This window comes from Parasteatoda tepidariorum, chromosome X1, assembly GCF_043381705.1.
Source record: "Parasteatoda tepidariorum isolate YZ-2023 chromosome X1, CAS_Ptep_4.0, whole genome shotgun sequence".
Lineage (NCBI taxonomy): Eukaryota > Metazoa > Arthropoda > Arachnida > Araneae > Theridiidae > Parasteatoda > Parasteatoda tepidariorum.
The window spans coordinates 48,050,287-48,072,855 of record NC_092214.1 but is presented as its reverse complement, the minus strand read 5'-3'; the positions used below and the strand labels follow the sequence as shown (position 1 = coordinate 48,072,855).

Below are 22,569 nucleotides of genomic sequence, written 5' to 3'. Positions count from 1 at the left end.
GACTTCCAACTATTTATACAATTGTTATCGTAAATAATAAAAACTTAAAATCACGGTTACAACTATAGTCATATATTATGGCCAATTTGCAATTATGATTGCAATCATGATTGCAAGCATTTGATTATTTGAAACCAAATTTATTGTAATCATCTCTAACTCAAGTTGGGTGGTAAAAGCTGTGATACCATGACAAAAATTTTTGTTTCCTAACTTATGCGAATTTTAAGTTGAGCAAGAGAGTATAAAGTGACTCAAAGTGTGGTAAAGAGTGACAATTTTCTTAGCATAAAGATTAGTTTTTACCATTCTGACAGTTTTGGTTTAAGTAATGATAATGGGGAAAAAAAGCTTGCAGTTATATTGGTTCTGATAATGCTGGGAAAAAAATTGGATATAAAAAGACAGTTCTGGCCTATACTCTAATTTTAAAATGCTGAAGCAATTTTTTTAAATTTTTTTGTAGGAGAATTTGAAGAAAGAGACTGATTGTGGTGGTTGTTTTATGGCAATGATTAAAACAACAGCATATCTCAAGCCAAAGACTGAAACAGCAGAAGCTCTAAGTGATTATGAAACTGTTGGCACTTGGAGCTTATTGGGTGGTATTCAGATGAATGGACCTCTTTACCCTCTAAGCACCGGAAATTTAAGAGGAAAGCTGGTTAGAATAGGCATCTTTCATGTAAGTAATTTTGTTCATGACTTATAAAAAGATATGTTCTCAATTCTTAACCATTAAGTTATTCTACATTTCTCTGAAAATCAGTGGAAAATAATATTAAGTTTTGAACTTATTTTATTTATTCATTTGTGAATCAAGAGGAAGTTTTATTTGGGGATAAGAAATTACGAGATCACCATTTAATACACTCGGAGTGGTAAGTGAGAATGAAACAATTTATGACAATTGTGTGAAATATTTATGACAATTACGGCTCTACCTGAACCCTAGCAACAATTTTACCATGGCAGCAGTTAGGCTCAAATTTGACGCAGTATATAGATCCTATAAAAACCTGCACAGATGGACCAATATTGGGATGTCTAGTTTTTTAATGTTGGTCCTAGAATGGCTTTTAATATCGGTCAATAACAATTCTATATAAGGCCGATATTGGTTGAAAAGTAGCTGGAGAATATTGGGTGAAATGGATAACTCTGTATAGGGCAGATATTGGCTGAATAATGGATATGAAATATTAGGTTAATCTAACAATTTCATATAGGGCTAATATTGGAAAAATATCGGTCCTTTTTACCCTTATTGAGTCAATAATGAATAATGGTCCAGTGAGGGCCCAAGTTATTTTTCTGCAAGGGAAGAAATGGTACTTACCATCCGTGAGTATAGAACTTTCGTGAGTTAATTAATCCTTGAGTATAAACTTATTAAAGTAGCAGCATAGGACTCAGCGATATAATTACATGTGGCTTTCACATGTAGTCAATGGTGCCATGTAGTTCACACCACTTAACAGAAGCTTTCTTTATAAGCAATTAATTATGAATAAAGTAAAATGAAGCAAACTTTTTATTGCGTTTACCTCTAACCATTTTTAATCATCTGGTTATCGACTGGCAAACGACCAGAGACAGTTTTGGGGAATTTTTCTGTTAGTATTCCATTAGCCTTACTGAATGAAAATTATTTATATAATTATCATAGTTATCATAATTATCATAGTGAAAATTATCTATATAATTATCATAGTTATAATTATCATAGGGAAAATTATCTATATAATTATCATGTATTTGTAAAATTCTTATAAGGAAATGTAAGAAAAATTATTACTACTTACTTAATTATTAGGCATTATATAAAAAATTATTAGACGTTAGTTATTAGACATTAGTAAAAATTAGAGTGTTATTTTCTTTCTCTAGTCTCCTCCATGTGCAGTTATCCATGAAGATGGTCCAAAAACTACGTACAGTGGATTAGCCGTTGATTTCATCACAGCTTTATCAGATGAGATGAATTTTACGTATGTCACATCAAACTTAGTTGTATAAAACTAATGAGCTTATCAAAAATTAATAAAAAATTATTTTCTCATTACAATGTGCGAAAAATTCCTTCTTAAAATGGGTCGTCTTCGAAATCAATTATATAAAATTATTAACTGTTGTTATGAAATATATAATCCTCTAAATATGCTGTTAATTATTATTGCTCGTATTGATTGGTATATTTATTGATAGATAATTAAAAATAACTATAAAATGCTCAATTAAAAACTAAGTATAATATAAGTTTAATATTTTAATCTCTCAAAATGTTATACCTTTAAATTTTTTAAGTATTTCAAATTATCACTGTTTATTTTATCCAAAAACTTAAATCCATTTTTAAGTTGTACTTCATAATGTTTAAGGAAGACTTGGATATCCAAGGAAATCGTATTCAACTTAAACGATTATCAGATAGTTCTGATTAACTATGATTGGATAAATTAATTTTGCTGTTACGGATTATTGGAATGACATTAGAAGTATAGAACTGTATGGTACTTTGTGCATGTTCTATACAATTTTTGTATCATTTTGCATAAAATTGAATTATTTTAATCAAAGTTTAATATAGTCCAAAAAATCTCCTCTTACCTTCTTTTGCACTAATGAAGAAAAATATCCGAAGTTTTATGACTTTTAAAATGTTTGAGTAAAGGTTAGTAATCTGTATTAAAAAAGAGCATGAAAAGCTACCGGAATGATATAAGAGTCAATTTTGTTACACATTGAAAATTAACGCAACTGAAAAATAACCACAAAGATAGATATTTTTGAGCAAGTTAAATCACTATATCGTTCAAAGGAGCCCGCATAAATCTTATGGAAATTATTCTTTGTGAAATTGAAACTCAAACATGAAAAGTGCTACCGAGCATTTTTTACGACTAAGACCGTTTACCATATCTATTATGTTTGAGACTCCGTATCTTGGAAACTATCCATTTTTGTCAATGAGAAATATTGCCCAGATTGTTTAAAACTACATCATACTAAATTTTCATCCAATTTGACAGCGAATTAATTCACGTAATATTTCTGCACGGTTCTTTGAGATAGCACTTATATGTCATGATATTAACCATAATAAGACTACATCAGCCATATTGTTGAACCATATTATCGTTGTACTTAAATTTGATTACTCGATACCATGATCCATCTCGGATAAAAATATGATTCAGCTTAACGCCATGCTGAATTTACACCAAATTTGCATCTTAATATGGTTAAAAGTATCGATATTATGGGTCAAAGTTGAACTGATTTTTTGGGAATGTAATATCAGCAACAACAAAAAAAGATATTTTAATATTTTTTGCATATATAAACAATTAAATAACAAACGAAGTAAAAATAAATAATCTGTGAAATCCAATAATATAGATTTTAAAAAAACTTACTTAAGATTTTAAACAATTCTACTTCAAATAATGTTTTTTTCTTTTTCTTAATAAAACTGTTATTTAAATCTTGCGTCTTCACTTATGTGGCCACAAAGAAACTTATACGATCAATGTGCTCGATTTAATTAATCAAATTCACATGCTTAAATATATTTTTTCTTTTTCTAATGAATCTACTAATAAAAGTATAATCTATAGGTATAATTTCATCGCTCCACCTGAAGAGCAATCTGGATATAAGAAAAGGAATGGTGAATGGACTGGATTAATAGGACAAATAACACGAGGGGTAATTCAACTTCTAAGACGAAACATTTCATTGAATGGAGAAAAAAAGTTTGCCATAAATGTATTTTTTCTTATCATAGGAAGTAGAATTTGTTGCCCACTGCTTTTTCGTGACACCGGAGCGGCTCGAAGCAGTTAATTTTACACATGCAGTAGATATAATGGCTTACACATTTCTGACGAAAAGACCAGAACAAGAACATAAATATTTATTTTTAGCACCATTTACAAACGATGTAAGTCCTAATTCAGCCTTATTTCCAGATCTAAAATAAATAAATTATTCAAACTATTTTAAATAAATTTTCTAAAACTCATTTTTGAAAAAACAACTTTCTCGTAGGCATAAACTTGCAGAAACGAAGTCTTGTATGAGCATTATCTCGTAAAGAGGAAATCTCATGTGGGTATCGTCTCTGTAGAATTACATTGACAATTCGGCAACGTCAAAAGTTAGCTAATAACAAATGCTACTGTAATGCTAATTCTTATCTTCGTGTATTTTATAATCAAGAGAGTCAATCAATACGATATTTTGTGTGTATGAGAGTCTGTCCCAGCGATAATTTGTCCTACGAAATTGTATTCACGCGAAATTTTGTCATTATAGGGATACATTCACGCGATATTTGACCCAGCGAGAATATGTCCGGATTAAAATATGTGCATTAAAAAATTGACTCTACCGTCAGATAAGAAAACATTACTATTTTGCATTTGCGATTTTCGAATTTGAATGTATCATTCAAAAATCTCTAATAGTATACTGGAAACGAAACGTAAGAAAATACTTGCGATAGTCATTGCGAAACGTAAAAAAGACATTCACAAATGGTTTTCAACGGTTCAGAAGTTGCGTCAGTTTTGTTAGAACATCTTGTTAGAAGGAAAATATAATCAACCCAAATAAATTACATTAAATGGAGAAACATACGCAAATTTTTCTGCTACTAAATTTTAAGAAAGTTAACTTATTGTTAAATATTTCTTTATTGTATGTGCTGCTGTCTTTTACGAAGTAAATTATATTTGAGGTGATAAGAGTGTTTTTAGTATTGCGTATTCCAAATCTGTTCATTGAATTTAATCATTAAAAATGACTTTATATCTAGCAAAAAAGACGAATTTATATTTGAGTTTTATTGTTCACCCCATAAATAAGGAATGGGTTTAGCAAACGTAGATTTTTTTCAACATTTTTAACTGAAATAATTTTTTTTTTTAAATATTACTCTACCACTCATTAGTTTCAATAAACCTTCGTGGGTTTCTATTAAATTTATTCTTTCATCAAAAACGGTAATTCAATGTAATATGCAAGAAGCTGCTGTTTGTAAAGCAACTTCCATTAATATCTGTAACAAAACTTGGTAGCAAAAAAAATGGGGGGAAATATGTTTTTGGTACTTTCCCAAATTTTCCGAAAACAAAAATGTTACAGCCGAGTTGTATTTTATCCCTACATCATATATTGAAAAATACAGATGAAATTTAAACAAAATAAGGGTCAGAGACCACAGTACAACCTTATTAAACTTCTTAGGCATCAAAGATATACATATTACAAGCCTAAATCATGAATGGTAAGTAGATCAATGCAATTGAAATAAAATTGTATCCGAAACTTTCAAGGAATGAACAAAAAAGATTCGTTAAATGTGTGAAACGGAGCTCGTCTCATAATGAGGGGACCTGAGTTCGAATCTCAGCTATAGCTGATTCCCGATTCGCACTGTCCACATTGCTGACGTAAAATATCCTCAGTGGTAAACGGATCATTGGTAAGAGTACCCTTGCTGTCAGTCTGATCGTGGGTGGTTCTCTTGGTTTTCCTCCCCATGTAAATCAAAACCAGGTTAGTTGTATCAAAAAGTCCTCCAAGAAGGCAAATTTTATCCGATTCTTGATCCATGAATTTCTTTGTCTTCTGGATTGGATTCAAAATTCGAAGGATACGGAGATGAACATTGTAAGTCGTAAATTCATAATTAGGTCGGCTGTTCAACGACAGTTATAAAATAAAATGTGTGAAGCTGTGATCATGTCTAAAAAAGTTACTTTAAATGAAGGAAAATTTTAAGACAAAATTAATGTGTTTGACTGAATTAAAAAGACTCTATTAATAAGATAATTTTTTTTTTGTTTGTTTAGAAATTTGAGGAAAAAAAGCAATGCGTATATTGAAATAATTGAGTGGTAGTGTAAATATTTCTGGTTTAGTTGAAATAGCGCTGAAATAATTCTTTAAACTTTTATATAAAAAAAATAGAGTTAATTTATATTTACAAAAAAAATTAATAAGTTCGTTTTCTTATAAACAAATTTAACATCTTGTTTCTCTTTCTGTTATGTGCAGACATGGCTTTGCGTTTTTATTACTGTATTGATCGTCGGACCAGTATTATGGCTTGTTCATCGAGCAAGTTATTACTATAGGTTTTACAACTTAGTTGAGAAAGGTGGTCTTTTTGATTTTAGCAATTGTGCGTGGTACGTATTTGGTGCTATTGTTCAGCAAGGTAAATACGATTTTCGTTTGTCTCAAAATTTCTAGAATTAAGTTTTTAAAATTATTGATGCGTTTCAAGTTTACCATTGGAACAAAAAAGAACATCACAAATCCAATGTTTAAAATTAGGTTGATATTTTTTTTAAAATCAGACAAGGAAAAAGAGTATAGAAAAATATAAACTTTTTAATATTAAACAAGGAGCTGAAAATGAAAAAAATACTTAACAATCAGTAATAAAACTTAAAGGAGTCAGAATGTGATAGTGCAGTATTGTATATAACATATAATAAATTTTCCTGACTTATATTTCTTTTACTCTAGTGATATTTTTCAGTAAAAAGTTTAATTCAAAATAATAAAAACATAAATGTAACATTAAATTCGAGTTTTTTTTCAAAATATACAGTTTTTATTATATTCTAAATAGTTTTTGCTCATTATTAAGAATTGCTCGCCCTCTAAAGCTTAAGTTTTAAGTATTTTTTGAACAATTCTAAATTAATATATTTTGCTTTTAAGCGAAATGATCTTTGAAAATTATCTGTTGTTGATTGACAAATAAGGTTGAATTTTTCAGTGCTCAAAGCTCAAATCAGCAGAAAAATTATAAAGAAAAATATTTAAAACTGTATTTATAGAAAACACTGCAGTATTTGCAGTACTCATTTTATGAGCAAACAATACAACAAAAAATCAAATCACTTAAATAATTTAAAACGAAAAATCATTTAAAACGAAATTTTCTCCTATTAACGTGAAAGTCTTAATATACAGTAAATCATTACATAGAACATTTTTAAAAATTATTTTAGTTGTACAATATTTTTTTATAAATACAAATAGTGTCCATTTACCGTAAGAAGAGGATTGACCTTCAGAAAGTATTTTTCTTTTTTTGTATCAATTTTTGCAAGGTACGACCGTTAATTTTCAAGGCTGATCTAATAACTTTTGAAAATTTCGTGGGAAATGCTTTGTCATTTGATATGTTTCAAAGAACTTCCTCCTGCCATAATGTACTTTTGTACTTAGACGTAAAATTTGCAGGAGCAACTTTCAAAGTCCTCATTCGAAATTTTGGGAAGAGTTGTTCTTTAATTCCGACATTTGTATTTTCTTGATGGCTTCAACATCTTGAAGTTTTTGAGATGAATCATACACTATTCTCTTCGGACAAATCTCCTCCAGACATTTTGTTTCCAGAAGTGAAAAATTCCAAACGAACAAAGATGTCAGAAAAAAAAAAACCATTCCGAAAAATGACTTAAAAAGTTATTTTTGAAACTTTTGTAGGTCGAGTAAACAAAATGCTAATGCATTTTGCATTTTGGTTAATCGTTTTTTTTTTTTTTAATTTTTTTTTTTTTTTTTTTGCACGCTACACTTTGAGTGGTATTGATTTCAAAACATATTAAATGGGTGTGTAATTTACACACTATTATCAGGAATTATCAGATCAGTCCTGGAAGTTAATATCCTTATCATCTATAATTGATTCCATGTAATTGTTATTACATTGCAAAAAAAAAAAAATTCCCGAAACGTCTCTGATTGTATGGGGCAGCTAGGGTGCATGTAGTTTTCCGAAACGTTTCTGAATATTTCGGAAACCTCCTTTCGTAATAATAAGAAACATTTCGCAGTACTTCAGAAATATTTTAAATAGTTTCTTGCAGTTTCGGATTTTTTTTTTTAATATTTCGAAGTGTTTCCTTTAAGCTTTTCTTAATATTTTTAAAACTTCCTGTTTGAAGGCTAACAACAATTTTAACCGTCATCTATCAAAAGATACCTCAAGATAAAATCGAGTTAACATGTCTTATATACTAGTGAATTGGAATTTAATAGTTATAGTGGTAGCTACGTTCTGAATAGCTACACTCTGGAACTAGTGGCAGCTGCACTCTGGGTGGCAGCTACATACTAGTGGTAGCTACACTCTGGAACTGAATAGGAGTCAATATGATTCAGTTTCCTACTTTTAAAAATAAAATAAATGTTTCTCAATTGATCGGAAACATGATATTAAATGAAGTTCTTTGAAATTTTCGGAAGCATTTTTGTCTTGTCAAAATTAGTTTCCGAAATTTTTTAAAGTGTATTTTCTCATTTTAACAGATTTATTCTTACCATGATTTAGCCTTCAGTCGTCCTCTTACGCTAGATTTACAGTTTCATCATGATTGTTATTTAATTACTGAAATATTAATCGGCATTATACTTTATAATACCCTAAACTATCTTATAGGGTTACACTTGGTTTGAATTTTTATAGGTGGAATTCATTTACCACTCGCATATTCAGGACGTATATTAGTTGGTTTTTGGTGGCTATTTGTAATAGTCACCGTAGCAACATACAGTGGAAATCTTGTTGCTGTTTTAACATTCCCGAAAATAAGGAGTCCAATCAACACGTTTGAAGATCTATTAGCAAATCAAAGAAGCATTAAATGGGGCGTTCTTGAAGGTGAAGGACTTATTGAAAAACTAAGAGTAAGTCTTTGTTTTTAATTTAACTAATTTATTTTTTTTTGTCGTGCCTATGACATAGCCGAATCAAATGTTTCCATGAGTCTTAATTACTGCTTCTGCGATTTTCTTGATGATAACATCAAGAAAAAAGGTCGTCATAAAGGTCAATCAATGACGGCAAGACTCCTATTTCTCTCAGATTAGCACTCATTGCTGGACACTCAATGATATGGCGTGGTGTCAGCTGTGTATCTGGGCAGTTTTCACAATTCCTATATACTTTCCTGCCCTCTCTGTCGATCTTCATGTCTCTGTGGTGATTGGTTCTCATCCTGGCTATAGTTTTTGTTGTGGATTTATCTGCATTTACACTACAAATCATGTGTTTCGTTGGAATTGATTTTTCTCTTAGTTTAGATTTAGCAATTGCATTTGCATCTTGGATGGAGACGTTACAGTTATTAATGTTGAGATTTCTGGCTTCCTTGGCTAATTTATCTGCATTTTCATTTCCTGCAATGTCAACGTGTGCTGGTATCCACCGAAGAGTACAGGTTCTGCTTAAGTCCTGAAGTTCATGAAGATTTGAAATGATTTCTTGACTGATAGAAGAGTCCCCTTTTAAAATTGCTTGGAGGTCGGTCTTCGAGTCGCAGAAGATAACAAGGCCCTTTGCTTGCTCAGAGGGGGGAAGGGCTTTATACATGTTAAGGGCCTCTAAAATTGCCCGTAGCTCGCAGGTGAAGTTAGAGGCTGTAGCGCCTACTCCAAATTTACCTTGTTACGGGGAATTACTTAAAGTGGTTAAAAACACTCCAGAGCCTCCATTTGTTATAGTTTTGTGAGGGGAGCCATCTGTATATGCATGTACAAAGTTCTCTTTTGGAAACAGTTTAAAATTGAACTAATAAATTGTAAGAATAAAAGAGAAAGACAGGAAATTCCCAACATTGTTATTTTCAACAATTTGAAGACAAAAGTGAAGAAAAGTTGCTAGTGTGATTTTTCTCCACAGAAAATGTGTAGTTCCTACGCGTATGCGATTAAATAAGGCTAATAGTCATCTAACGATTTATTCGTCTCACGTAGATGCTGCTAATTACTTTTATAGCAATAAGTGACATTTTTACTGCAATTTCTCTCTGAATTTATAATTTGGCCTGTACAGCTTTTTAAATTCTTTTCTTCAATTACAGTGGGGAACAAATCTTTTGTTGCATTCATATAAATATATGATCTTACCCAATTCGGGTGTGGGGATTTCAAATCTAAAATTAGTGTTTTGCACATCAACTAATTATTTCTTTAAATAACTTTTTGAGTCAATTTTTTACCGAAATGTACAAGATCAAAAACTTTACTTGTAGCAGAGTGTCGCGTAAAAGTTGCGACAAACTTCTTGGGGAACTAAGGCACATCATCAGGATTAAAATGGCATAGCAACTCGCGTCGTCGTGCGCCGCTTAAGACACTTCCCAACTGTTTTTTCGTGTGCTTCTGAGCAGGTCATAATAGGGAAGTGCCCCTAGCCACGTATGATGAAATTTCTGATCATGATTTCCTATGTAATTCAAATCTTGATGAAGCAATTTTGATCCGCTTCTCTATTGAGACTTGCTCAGAAGCACACGAAGAATCAGTTTATAATAGAACAGCCCCCAAGTGGCATATTACACTTCTGGACACGGGATTTCATGCAATTTTTAATTCTGAGGACTTGTCCTAGCTCCCCTAGAAGCTTTTGCAGCCTTTATGTGACCCCCTGCCATATATAACATTTTTAAACTTGTAAATTTCTTCAAAAAAGGTCATTTTCAAAAAAAAAATGCTACTTGGACATTCAAACTGATTGTGGATTTGATATCAATGATACTAAACTATCTAAGATCCATTAAATTTGCAATAGAAAAAAAATTGTTCCCCACAATCATTTTTCTGGCTTTTTTTATCACTCATATTGATACTATTATTTTTTGTGATTCAGACTTCAACATCAGAAACTTATAGAAACGTTGGAAAGCGATTGGTTATTCTCAAACAAGATGACAAACCAAAATGGATGAAGAAAATAAAAGATAATGATCTCGTACTTATAGCTTCAAGATTTGAACTGCTTGAAATAATGGGTAAATCATACAATGAAACAAATAAATGTTATTATGCTGTTGGTGCTGTTGATGTTCATGCAGAAAGCGTCTCACTAGCAGTTCGAAAAAACTGGCCATACTTAGAGCATGTAAATTCTGAGTAAGTATTTAAAGTAATCATATGAATGTTACAAAAATATCCTTTTTTTACTAGAAGTACATTTATAAAAAAAATATTTATGCAACCATACAGATAAATTTTATTAAGGCTCTAAATTGAAATATGAAATACACCGAAGAGCCATTATATTATGACCACCCTCCATCTATAACAATGGGTTCGCCCAGGTTTTCATGGTTTCGACCAGGAACAATGTTTTCATGGGGCACATTAGGACCCATAATCCTCATAGAACAATCCCTCACGTCTATAAGCTACTTGAACGTAGTTCACCCATTTATGGCAACAGTTTTTCCTGCAGGGGATGGTGTTTACCAACAGGATAATGCACCATGTCATGAGGGTCAAATCGTCATGGATTGGTTCGAGGAACATTCCAGTGACTTTCAAGTCATGTCATTGTCCCAAATTCACCTGACCTTAATACAATAGAGCATTTGTGGTCCTACTTGGAAAACCAAATTCGTGCTGCCACGCTACCCCCTCGCAATGTGAGGGAATTGCAGGACCAGTTGGTGAGCGCTTGGTACCAGATACCTCAGACTATCTATCAGCACCTTGTGGAATCAATGCCATGGCAGGCGCTGGCGGTTTTGAGGGTTAAAGGTGGTCCTACATGTTATTAGCAGGGTGGTCATAATGTTGAGGTAAGCGAAGAAGGTTGCGTGTTCAAATCACGTCCGGGTCACCATTGAGGTAAGCGAAGATAGCTCCTTCGAGATACTAATATTTTATTAAACATATTTACATTTATATACAAGTTGGTTTGATTTACAAGAACATCATCACGGCAAGTGATGGGAGAAATTATTGACAGGCTGTCATGTGCGAGCTGGTATTTATACAATTCTAATATGATGACATCAGAACTCTTATTTCAGTTCACTTCAAAAATAAGTAAAAACACAATTGATTAAAGACAAACAGATAACAATATGAAATAAACTTGATTTTACGATGAGCGTCGAACCTATCACCACAATGTAATGGCTCTTCGCAGTATATAAACAGTGTAAGGGGATAATAATTTTAAAAAATAAAACCAAATGCACCCTTTTCTACAAACGCTTAAAAAAGAAACAGTATTTTCAGGAACAAAAGAATTAAATTTGCTTTGGATATATTCCCGTTTTGGATAGGTATTAAAGCAATGTAAAAATAAAAAAAAGCAATAAAACTTGTATACAAAGTGATACGCAATCACTGCATTGAATATAGATTTTAAAAATTCCTGTTCAAAGCTAAATTTTAAAAAAAAAGAACATTGAGTGTTGAAAATTAACGTACTAAAGAGGAAAAAACTAAATTGTTATCAAAACCTGACGAGAAACCTCACTGTAGAGATTAAGACCTGTTTGATTATTGATGGAAATTTGGAGGAGGTGAAAGTCAATTATTAGAATCGTCATCAAGTTATATACCAGGGGTGGACAAGCTCTTTAATAGTCGAGCCATTTTTCAAAATTTGAAATTTTTCGCGAGCCGCAGTTAAATGCGTATTTAAAAGGTATGCAAAAAAGGTATTAAAAAAAAATTTTTTGCAGAAATTATATTTATTGAAAACATATAAATAAAAGTACAAAATATGTGTATTGAATTTAATTATTAAAAATTAAACACATTTATTTTACTTCTCTTAACAATTCTTTAAAATTTGGTGAATAATTGGTGACAGCACTTCTCAGTAATTCTTTGAGATGCTGGTTAGTTAATACTGATTGGTGTTCGGATTTCACGAATTTTAAAGTGGAATAAAATGATTCACGTAAGTACGTTGTTCCGAATATTGAAATAATTAGACAAGCAGCCTTTTTTAATTCAGGATGCTTCGATTCTGGTACAAAATTCAGTAATCGACGTCGACTTATATTTTAATTGTAGAGCTTGATCGTCTTGCATCTCTATTAATTCTAATTCTTCAGATACTTTTTGGGTCATAATTATATTGGAAATGGAAAACTCTCCTTGAATTATGTTAATTTCAAATGGGTTCAGAAAAATAATGAAATATAATAGCACAAAAATGAAAAGGGAACTCGGGTACATTTATCGAGAGCCACAAATAATCCTTCAAAGAGTCACATGTGGCTCGCGAGTCGCAGGTTGGCCACCCCTTACGATAACCAAACAAACTATTCTTGATGGTTTGAATCAAGCTTTCCTCAATAAAGTTTCGATAAATCTTAAGAGGCTTGGCTTCTTCCCCGTTAAATTATTAGCATGTGATTTCTAATGGGTACAGTTTTTTGACACACCGCTAGAATTTTCCTTCTAAATTTCAGTGAAATTAGCGAGCAGCAGACCTCCCATCCAATTAACCGCAAAATTTATGGTTAGGAACATTTTTTACCTTTACGGTTTTGAAACAGTCTACAACTAGTATCGTTTCGAAACTGTAAAAATAAAATATAACTGGACATTGGGGTCACACTATGTTAGGTTTTCCGTTGGAGAAAGGATATTGGAGTTTAGCTGTAGTTGAGTTGTGTTTTATCAAATGAAATGTGACTAAATTAGCTTATATTTTGCTGCCATCTATCGAGAGAAAGGGGGCATACTAGACATTTTTGTACTAAGCAACTCTGTGGTGCTGCCATCTACACGTGAATGTGAGTTTCGTATTCTAATAGTCCAGGGTCACCGATTGGAGAGTTCAAGACACTAGAAACTCTTCATGTGTTGAAGAAATGGAAGATATATTGCGGTTTTAACAACTTGATACGAATACCCGTTCATTCGGCTATAATATTGGCAGATTAGCCCTCTCAGCTATTGTATGCACTTGGCATCAAGATATTATGTTGCTTCATAAGATGGGCCTAGTTCACGTTGGTAAAATTCTGGTTGTTAAACCGTAAAAGGTGAGAACTATAAATAAACAATAATTTCTAACATTTTTGACCAATAATCTTAAATTTTGTGTTAATATGGTAATTACAGTGAATTTATTTGTCAAGTCACTATTTTTATTATTTATTATCGACTTATCTCTATTAGAAACTGTTACTAATGATTTCCCCTATGAAATTACTCACACAGATGAGGGGTTTTGTTTGCGATTGCAATTTAAAAAAATAATTGGAATTAAAAAAAAATTTAAAAGTAAGCGACTGCTTTTTTTTTCCAGATAGAACGAATATATGAGTAGGTGGTTTTCAATAAAATTAAACAAAATCTTATGACTTGAACATTTAAAAAAATGATTAAGTTCATAGAAAAAATTATCCAAATGACACGAACTTTGACTTATACACTCAAGACTTTAAACATATTTACTAATTTTAAGGAAAAAAATACTTTTTCGGCAACTAGAACATAAAATATGTATTTTTGTAAACAAAATTATTCGAAAATTCTCATAAATTTCGAGAAATATGAATAAAACTTTATATTTCAGTATTGAGCCGAAAATTATTCTAAAAACAGTTATTCGTTTCCGATTTTAGTAAAAAGTGTTTCTTTTACACTTATTTCATTATTTATTTTGAAGAACTTATCTCATCCTTACTATTTAATACAATAATCAGTTACCTCATAAGAGGGTAAAAGTTCTAAGTACTTATAAAAATACGAAACATAATTTTATGATGTAAAAATTACACAGTGTTTCGTAACCACAGCCTCTAATATACATTTACTAAATCCTCGTTAAATATCGAATAAAATAAGCATGATTATTAGGGATAACAAATTTCAGTTACAAATTCAGATAGAAAATTCATTCTAGAAAAGAGAAGAAAACAAAAATATTAAGAAAATCTATCGAATAATTATTGAAGAAGGCGAGAATAAAATATGAAAATAAGTTTTATTGCCGAATTAAATTTGAAGGCTTTTTTGATTTTTGCTTCCACCTAATTTGAATTTTCACAGGCAATCAAACATATTTTAATATTTTTCAATCTCGTTTTCCTTATTAACTACTCAATTAAAATTTTCCTATTCCTTCGCTTAAATAATAATTTGTGACCGTTAATGTGTATATTTGCTTATACACATTAGAGTAAAGAGTGTTTTGGACAAGAGTCATAAAAATATATATTAAGGGTGGTGATAACGGGACACCAAGTATAATTTCTACCAACTCTTAAAATAAGTGACAAGCTTGTAATCCATTGCGTTTTTATCTTTTTAGGGTAGAAAGATTATTTGAATGTGGCATTTTTCTAAAATGGAAAAGAGATGCTTCTCCACCTGATAATGAATGTACATTGGCATTAAAACCACAAGCAGGAGATACCAGAGAAATTAATGTTTCTCAAATGGTTGGATCTTTCTATATTTTAATGTTTGGACTATGTGGCTCAATTCTTTTCCTAATGTCAGAACTTGTTTACATTTTATGTCGAAACAAAGGACATTTCCCGGCTAATATGCGTGTTATGCATTCAAAGAGATCCAAATTTATAATTCCCTTCCTGAATGCAGGATCCCAAAAAATTAATAAAAAAGATAACTTTATGCAATCTAGAATGTATCCTGGTATAAGAGATCTTGATAAAGTGAAAAACAGAAAGCAGAAAAAGAATGCTACTTCATTTAGCAATGGTACTGATAATAGAGGTAAGAATAAGTAAAAATATAGCACGAAGTAAGATATCTTATCGTGAGTATTGGTGTGCAATAGCAATTAATAATTCATTTACGTATTTTAGTTGCACTTAATAAATTAAGAATTTTATAGAAGACTTACAAAAATGAGGAACCTTATGGTCTCGATTGTTATTTCTAAGATTTCTTTTTAAATTTGAGGATTTAAAGAAAAAAGGCAAAATTTATAAAGATATTTTTAGCACTTTTTTCATTATTTTGAACTAATTTAGTTCAAAATAATTGAAAATGTTATGTTTAGCATTTTAATAATTTATGGCTGTGAAATACATCATTAAACACCGTTATTTTTTTCTACGTTAAAGGTAACAGCAATAGAGGTTCCAAATACTTTTTTCTACTTATTTTTGACACTATAACACCTTAAATATATAAATACCTTAAATAGTATTAGCTTTTATCTCTAGAACTATGTGGTGTTTTGTCAACAGCTTTAAATTTGGAAAAATGTGAAGATAAATTGATCGCTTCATTATGAAAAAACATACGATACAACTCTTATGTCTCTTCCTTACTGAAATTATGATCCAAATTTTTCTGCAGATAAAGTAATTTAGATGCATTTCTTTTTTCATTTTCATTATTTATGTAGGTAATTATAAACAAATAATTGAATCCTTGATAATGAAAAAAACTGATTCTTACTTGATCAGTGACAAGGTTTCATGAAATATTGCATTTGTCTCAAATATTCACCTTTCAAAACTCCGGCACAAGAATAATTCTTTAACACTGATTTGAAAATTTACAAGATTTGATTTTTGTGAATTTAATGACCATTTTCATCAGATAAAACCGAGATAATCATCACAATTTGTAGGGGAATTTTTTGTTTCAGGAACACATTTCAAAAATCATAACGAGTTTTTACCTATTCTTTCCGTAAACATTTTTACAAATGTTTCTTCTTTAATGTTATTCCTTGATTTTCTTCAACTCACAAAAACTATACTTTTAAACTAAGTACTTTTATTGTAAAATTAAGTACATGTGCTTTAAAAATAAGCACTGTAGCACTTATAGAAAAACCTAGAAATTAAAACCCTTCTTTGAGGAAATAGAAATTTCAAAATTTAATTTTTTGATAGGATAAAGTGAAGAACATACAAAAAAAGAAAAAGCTATACTTGACCTATGCATATAGTTGACCTTAAACGGATTATTTTTCTTTTTTTTTCAAATTTTAAATCCTGAATTTCATTTTACTTTTTTGTCTTTATTTGATTTCTCTATTTTAAAAATAATCTACTTTCGTGCTTAATTTTAACGAATAAAATATTCTTTTCCTTATATGCATGGATGGTTGGTACAATACACGAGTATTATACTTATAATTATACATTGAGAAACTTATTGCTATTATTAAATTAATAAGTTTGTAATTTTTCTGTAGAACTTACATCAAAACTCAAGCATTTCAAATTTATCAATTACTTAATTGTCCAACTTCTTGTCCGTGATTTAACCCAACATATAGCAAGGATCGCTTAAAAGAAATATTTTTGCAAAAAGCTAATAATTAATTTATATATTATATGTCTTAAAATAATCCCAACGAAAACTTTATTTAAGAACGGAGAAATACCGTAAACTGAGTCATCGGAACTGTTCTCTTTTCACGGACTATTTTTTTACAGTGTAACATGTAAAAAAATACATGAATGCATTTTTTTGAGTTTCAAATTCTGTTCTGTTTTATTAGGATTCAGCAAGGATGAGTGGAATAATCGACGCAGCACTATGAATTCCGACGTAAGATTAGATGAATACGGACGAAGAGACATCTATAACAATTACGACAGTGACAATGCTGAAAGGACGAATTTTGGAGGAGAATATACTAATAACAATTCGTTCGCAATTAGAAGAAGTTATGAGAATGCTGAAAGAAACACTCAAGCTAATGAGCAATCAAGATATGGAAATAATGATTCATATTTCACTTACGAAAATGGGGATCATCAGCGTCAATAAGAAAGATGATTCTCAATGAATAATTTAAACATAATATATATTTTTGCTTTATACAAGACGCTTTGCAACAGCATTTTTATGTAAAGAAATGTAAAGGCGTTGCACGCGGCGAAAAGTGAAAAATTTAGATTAGATACTTGTTTATATGAAGCATTGTCTTTATAAATATTTATCATAATTTTCTTTGTAAAACGAAGAATTAATAAAATATGCCTTTTTCACTTTCTTTAAGTTTCATTCTTTTCTTTAATACGTGGCGTGTCCAGAAGGTAACTCCTACGCGTTCTACGTGCACAGTGGGCCAGCATTCAAGGTCTCGTGGCCAAAATTAGTATTTCGATAAAATTTGTTTCAAAATTTGGGGGGTTTTATTTAGGAGCTTTTATGTGCAGGTGAATTGAATTCATAAATAAAATTTTGAAATACACTAAAAATACCCCAAAAAACAAAATGGCGGCTGAAATATGGCAAGCAAATATTAAAAAAAATAATATAGTACGTTTAAATAATTAAATATAGCAATGAAAATACAATAATTTTCGTAATTTTATATTAAAAATGAAAAGCAAATTATATTTCCGAAGTCATATTACAAAATAACGCGAATTAATTACAAAATAACGCGAAAACATGAAGAAGAAAAAACTTAATTTCTGTTTTTCGGTATATTTAGTCCACCTTTGCAGTACGGGCAAAATGGGGCAGTTTTTTTCGAAAGAAGAAACATCAAAGAAAACAACAACAACAATTGTTAGCTAATTACCTCGTGGAACTTTTTGGAACTAAGTTTCGAAATTCATTCAAACATTATAAAATGTCAAATAATAGGATATAAACTATAAGTTTGTCTAGAGTATTAACTAATCCAACAAACTGAAAAATTGTGCTATAATTTCAAACTAATTACTCTGATAAAAATGTAACAGTATGATTGAATTCCTATATATATTTCTGAAATAAAAATTTAAAAGTTGCATTTAAAAAAAAATTTAACATATTTTTCATTACATTGTACTCTTGTCGGTCCAAAAAGTAAATTATAATGTTTGGAATGAATATGAATACTTAATTTGGGTTATATTTAAACTGCCTACACATATTTTAGTTGAAAATTTAATTTTTGACTTTTGGCCAAAGATCATGGTCTTCTGGACATGGATCTTCACAAATTTCTCATATTAATTTTTTGTCCACTGACATCATTACGGCCGGATTGATTAGTGTTTGCGTAGTCAGAATGTGTCAGATATAGTCTAGTGTCAGGAATAAAACTTTTACTTTTGATGATTCAGTAATCTTTGAATTGTATATTATTAGTTTTGAGAATTATTTCCTAACGAAATCATGTGATTTGGGATAAAACGCGAACTCTCATATATTTGACGAAAATGCTTCCTCAACTCGGAACCTCATCACAGTGCATTGTGGGAGATGAGGACTACAAGATCGAATATAAAGTGACGAACTAAGCCGACCGGACTGTATGGTGGTCAAGAAGTCGGCCTCGTACCGGAAAGATCCCGGGTTTGTATTCCGTTTTAATTTATCTCTTTCTCTCTGCCCTTCTTATGATGTATGGATGACATTGTTCCAACTATATGGTGCCCACGATAAAGTGATGACTAGAAAAGTTAGATACAAGAGGCCTTTTTTTCTGGAATAATAGAATGACAAAATATTTCTATAATTTTGACGAAATTCCTTTCTTCGAAAAACTGTCAATAACATATAGTACTAGGAAACGGCTTCGTCAAAAACAAAGTAAGAAAAACGTGAAAATTGAGCATCTATTTCTTACAGTGCGAGAGTTAACATTTTTTAAGACGATTACCAATCCAGTCAACTGTGAAGGAGCGTTCTATGCTACGGTTTGGCAACGAATGTTAAGTCAGTTAAAATTCATTGTCAATTTTCTCAGATTTATACAGGGTTATTCATAAATCCCTCCGGGGTTTCGAAGCGTATAACACTACAACTGGCTTCAGTGGTACATGCTACTGCCATCCACCGGCAACTGCTTAAATTATTATTTTTTTCACCAAAAACGCAACATCAACACATAAAAGATAGACTCTGAATGTTTATGCATTAGGCCGCTAATATATTACGACTGAAAAAAAACCTATAGGTGCAGAAACATTTAAGTAAATAAAATTTCTAAGTAAGTTGACAACTTGTGGAACGAAACTTTATGGAACACTTAGACAACAGCTCAATTTATAAATGAGCAATTTATTTGTTTATGCCTGTTTGGTACTAGATAATTAGGTTCAAATTAGACAGATGGTCAGTAAAACGTGGTCATTAACAGGTTTCACTGTCTTTCTTTACCTCGATCATTCAACTACGCGTAATGATACATATGCGTTATTTTTTATTTTCCCTTTTATATTATCATACTTGATATGATGAGATTTTTAGAAAATGTTCAATTTTTTTTGTTTTTGTTTGATAGTAAATATATTTTATTTTTCCAGTTAGAAGTACAGTTAACCTTGAAAAACACATGAAAATACCTGTTTTTAACTCAAAATGCATTAATTTAAGGCAAACTACTAATACAATCACAAAAATATCGTAATAGAAATTATTAATGCATTATTTCATCTTTTTTAAATGTTCATTTTTTAAATGTTTTTTTAAATGTTGCTAACGCAACACAATTATCGAATCTAAAAAGATCAATCTATTCTAAGCTTATTTCATAGACATCACAAAAGACATCACAATTGACATCACACAAAAACTCCTCATAGATATTTTTTATGCTTTTATTTATTTATTAATTTTTAATGAATTGAACCAAAACTAACACAACATAGTTACCTAATGCGAAATGGTTAACCTATTCTAAATTTACTCAAAAGTCATAAGGAAGATTCCTACATCCTTTCAATTTTTGTTCGAATTTTTTACATATGTATTTCAAAAGTTTTTTTTTTCAATTAAAAAATATACTTCAAGCTATCGTTTTTTTTTTTTTTGTTTTTTTTTACGATTTTTAGAAAAAGACATCTTAAAAGATAAATGGAATTCATGTTCGTACTTTGCTGAATAAAAACATTTAACCAGACAGCAATTTGAAACTGGAGATACTATATTTCATGCATTTAAGACACGACGTTAAGAACATCGTGGAAAATATTTGAAAAATTTGTTCTAAATCGCGAATTTCCCACTTCCCTTCCTGTGTCTCTGTAATATATTTACCTATAAAAGCATATGCCTTTCAATTGGTTGAACAACAGGTTTAAAAAAGATCCTCAATGTCTACTGCTTCATTCCAAAAGAAAAAAAAAACAATACTGGATACGCTTGCCATTCAACAACACAAGTAAAAAATTTATTAATAAAAATTTTATTTTTAACGGGAATATGTAACATGCAGTGTGGCTTAAGAACCATGATGAGCAGGTACTTGACGAATTAGTATCAGTATTGGTACTTAAATAATCTAATAACAAGAAAGTTTAAAGCTTTGCGAGGTTTGAGAGAGTGACAATAAATTGCAGGAGAAAGCAAGTATTTTTGAACACCTTACGCCAGAAAATCAAGCAATAAGCTTGTAACTTGTAATAGATTACTTTGGTTGTTATTTGCAATAACTGCATAAAATTTTATTAATCTAGCTTAAAGCAGATACGAACATTTTTATATAAAAAAACTCATTTTTCTGGTCGTATGTTTTTTCGCTATAACTTTGAAAGTATTCAGTCAAATGAAACAAAATGAAAAAAAGTGCTTTTATGTGACACTGAACTTATTTCATTCCATTTTGCAGAATTAGATATTTTTGAATTTAACAAAGTATTAAACTCCTGAATTGCAACATTTAAATGTAGATATTTTACCACACGTTCGGCAGATAATTTAGTTTTACAGATCAATTTAAAGGTTTCTTCTACTAAGTTAGAGGATAAACCCATTATGAGAATAATTTAGGACCTAATCAAGTAACAACAAATTTAATAACATATTAAAATTCAAACTCCTTCGAAAGATTTTGTTTTACATCAGAAAATATATTATACTATTTGGCGTTATTTGTTTGTAAAACTGTTTAGATTAGGAAGTGTTTTAAGTGGCTAAATGTAAAATTCTTTCTAATAAAAGAGACGTAAAATCATATTACTTCTTAATAATAAAAATGGGCGTTCAGCAGGCAATCGCAAAAAAATTCTTTCGTTTATAGAGGATCTTTGAATTTTCATAATATAATGAAACGGTTTCTTCATTAGTTTCTCAGATATTAGAGAATTCAAAATATCTACTACTCAAGTAGTTTTCATAAATATCAAAGATACCAATGGCTATATGAATTTGCATAACATGATGAAGTGGTGTCTTCTTTGGTCTCTCCGATGTCAAGGAATACAAAGCATTTAGTACTCAAGTATTTTTCATAAATATCAGGGACATCGAAAGCTTTAAGGACTTTCCTAATATGAAGTGATGTTTTCATTGGTCTCTCCGATATTAGAGAACACAAATTATTTACTACTCAAGTATTTTTCATAAATAGAAACACCGACGAAGTCTCCATTTTATTTATGTGTTATTTTCTTACTATCTCTATCTTTTCCAAAAGTTTTGAAAATTTGTTTCCGATAATTATAATTCAACTCTTTCCTGTCTAAACAGGCAATCAAACAGGTTTTGATACTTTATTTTAATTCATTTTATTTAAATGATTGAATTCAAGTTTATTGGGAAAAGAGTAACATCACAAAACTTCTCCTAATTGCATATCTTTGAAATAAACTGAACAACGAAAATTATGATTAGATAATGCATTTAATGCTCCAAATAGCTTTTGAAATTTACAACTCGTCATTCTCAATAGCTATTTGCGTGATTTGATCAGCGGATTTATTTTTCACACTCTTAATTATTACTTTGCGGCTCCAAATGAGTTACTTTATTGCCTTTACTTTTGAGAAGAAATCTAAAAGTATGAATGTTTACAGCTGTGCAACTGATTATTAATCTGTTCAGAACTGGCGGAGAGATAAGGAAGTG

At 30.4% G+C, this 22,569-nt stretch overlaps 1 protein-coding gene across 1 annotated transcript in view; it reads left to right on the top strand.

Annotated features, from left to right (window-relative positions):
• Nucleotides 1-17,776, top strand: part of LOC107439329 (ionotropic receptor 93a-like) — a 34,937-nt gene extending 17,161 nt beyond the window's left edge. The window contains exons 7-15 of the mRNA XM_071187338.1: nucleotides 467-685; nucleotides 1,891-1,991; nucleotides 3,621-3,711; nucleotides 3,791-3,946; nucleotides 6,067-6,229; nucleotides 8,498-8,718; nucleotides 10,682-10,944; nucleotides 15,101-15,528; nucleotides 17,279-17,776. Coding sequence (XP_071043439.1) covers nucleotides 467-685; nucleotides 1,891-1,991; nucleotides 3,621-3,711; nucleotides 3,791-3,946; nucleotides 6,067-6,229; nucleotides 8,498-8,718; nucleotides 10,682-10,944; nucleotides 15,101-15,528; nucleotides 17,279-17,550 — 1,914 coding nt within the window. The 3' untranslated portion in view covers nucleotides 17,551-17,776. The remainder of the gene's footprint in view (nucleotides 1-466; nucleotides 686-1,890; nucleotides 1,992-3,620; nucleotides 3,712-3,790; nucleotides 3,947-6,066; nucleotides 6,230-8,497; nucleotides 8,719-10,681; nucleotides 10,945-15,100; nucleotides 15,529-17,278) is intronic.
• The last annotated feature ends 4,793 nt before the right edge of the window (nucleotides 17,777-22,569 follow it).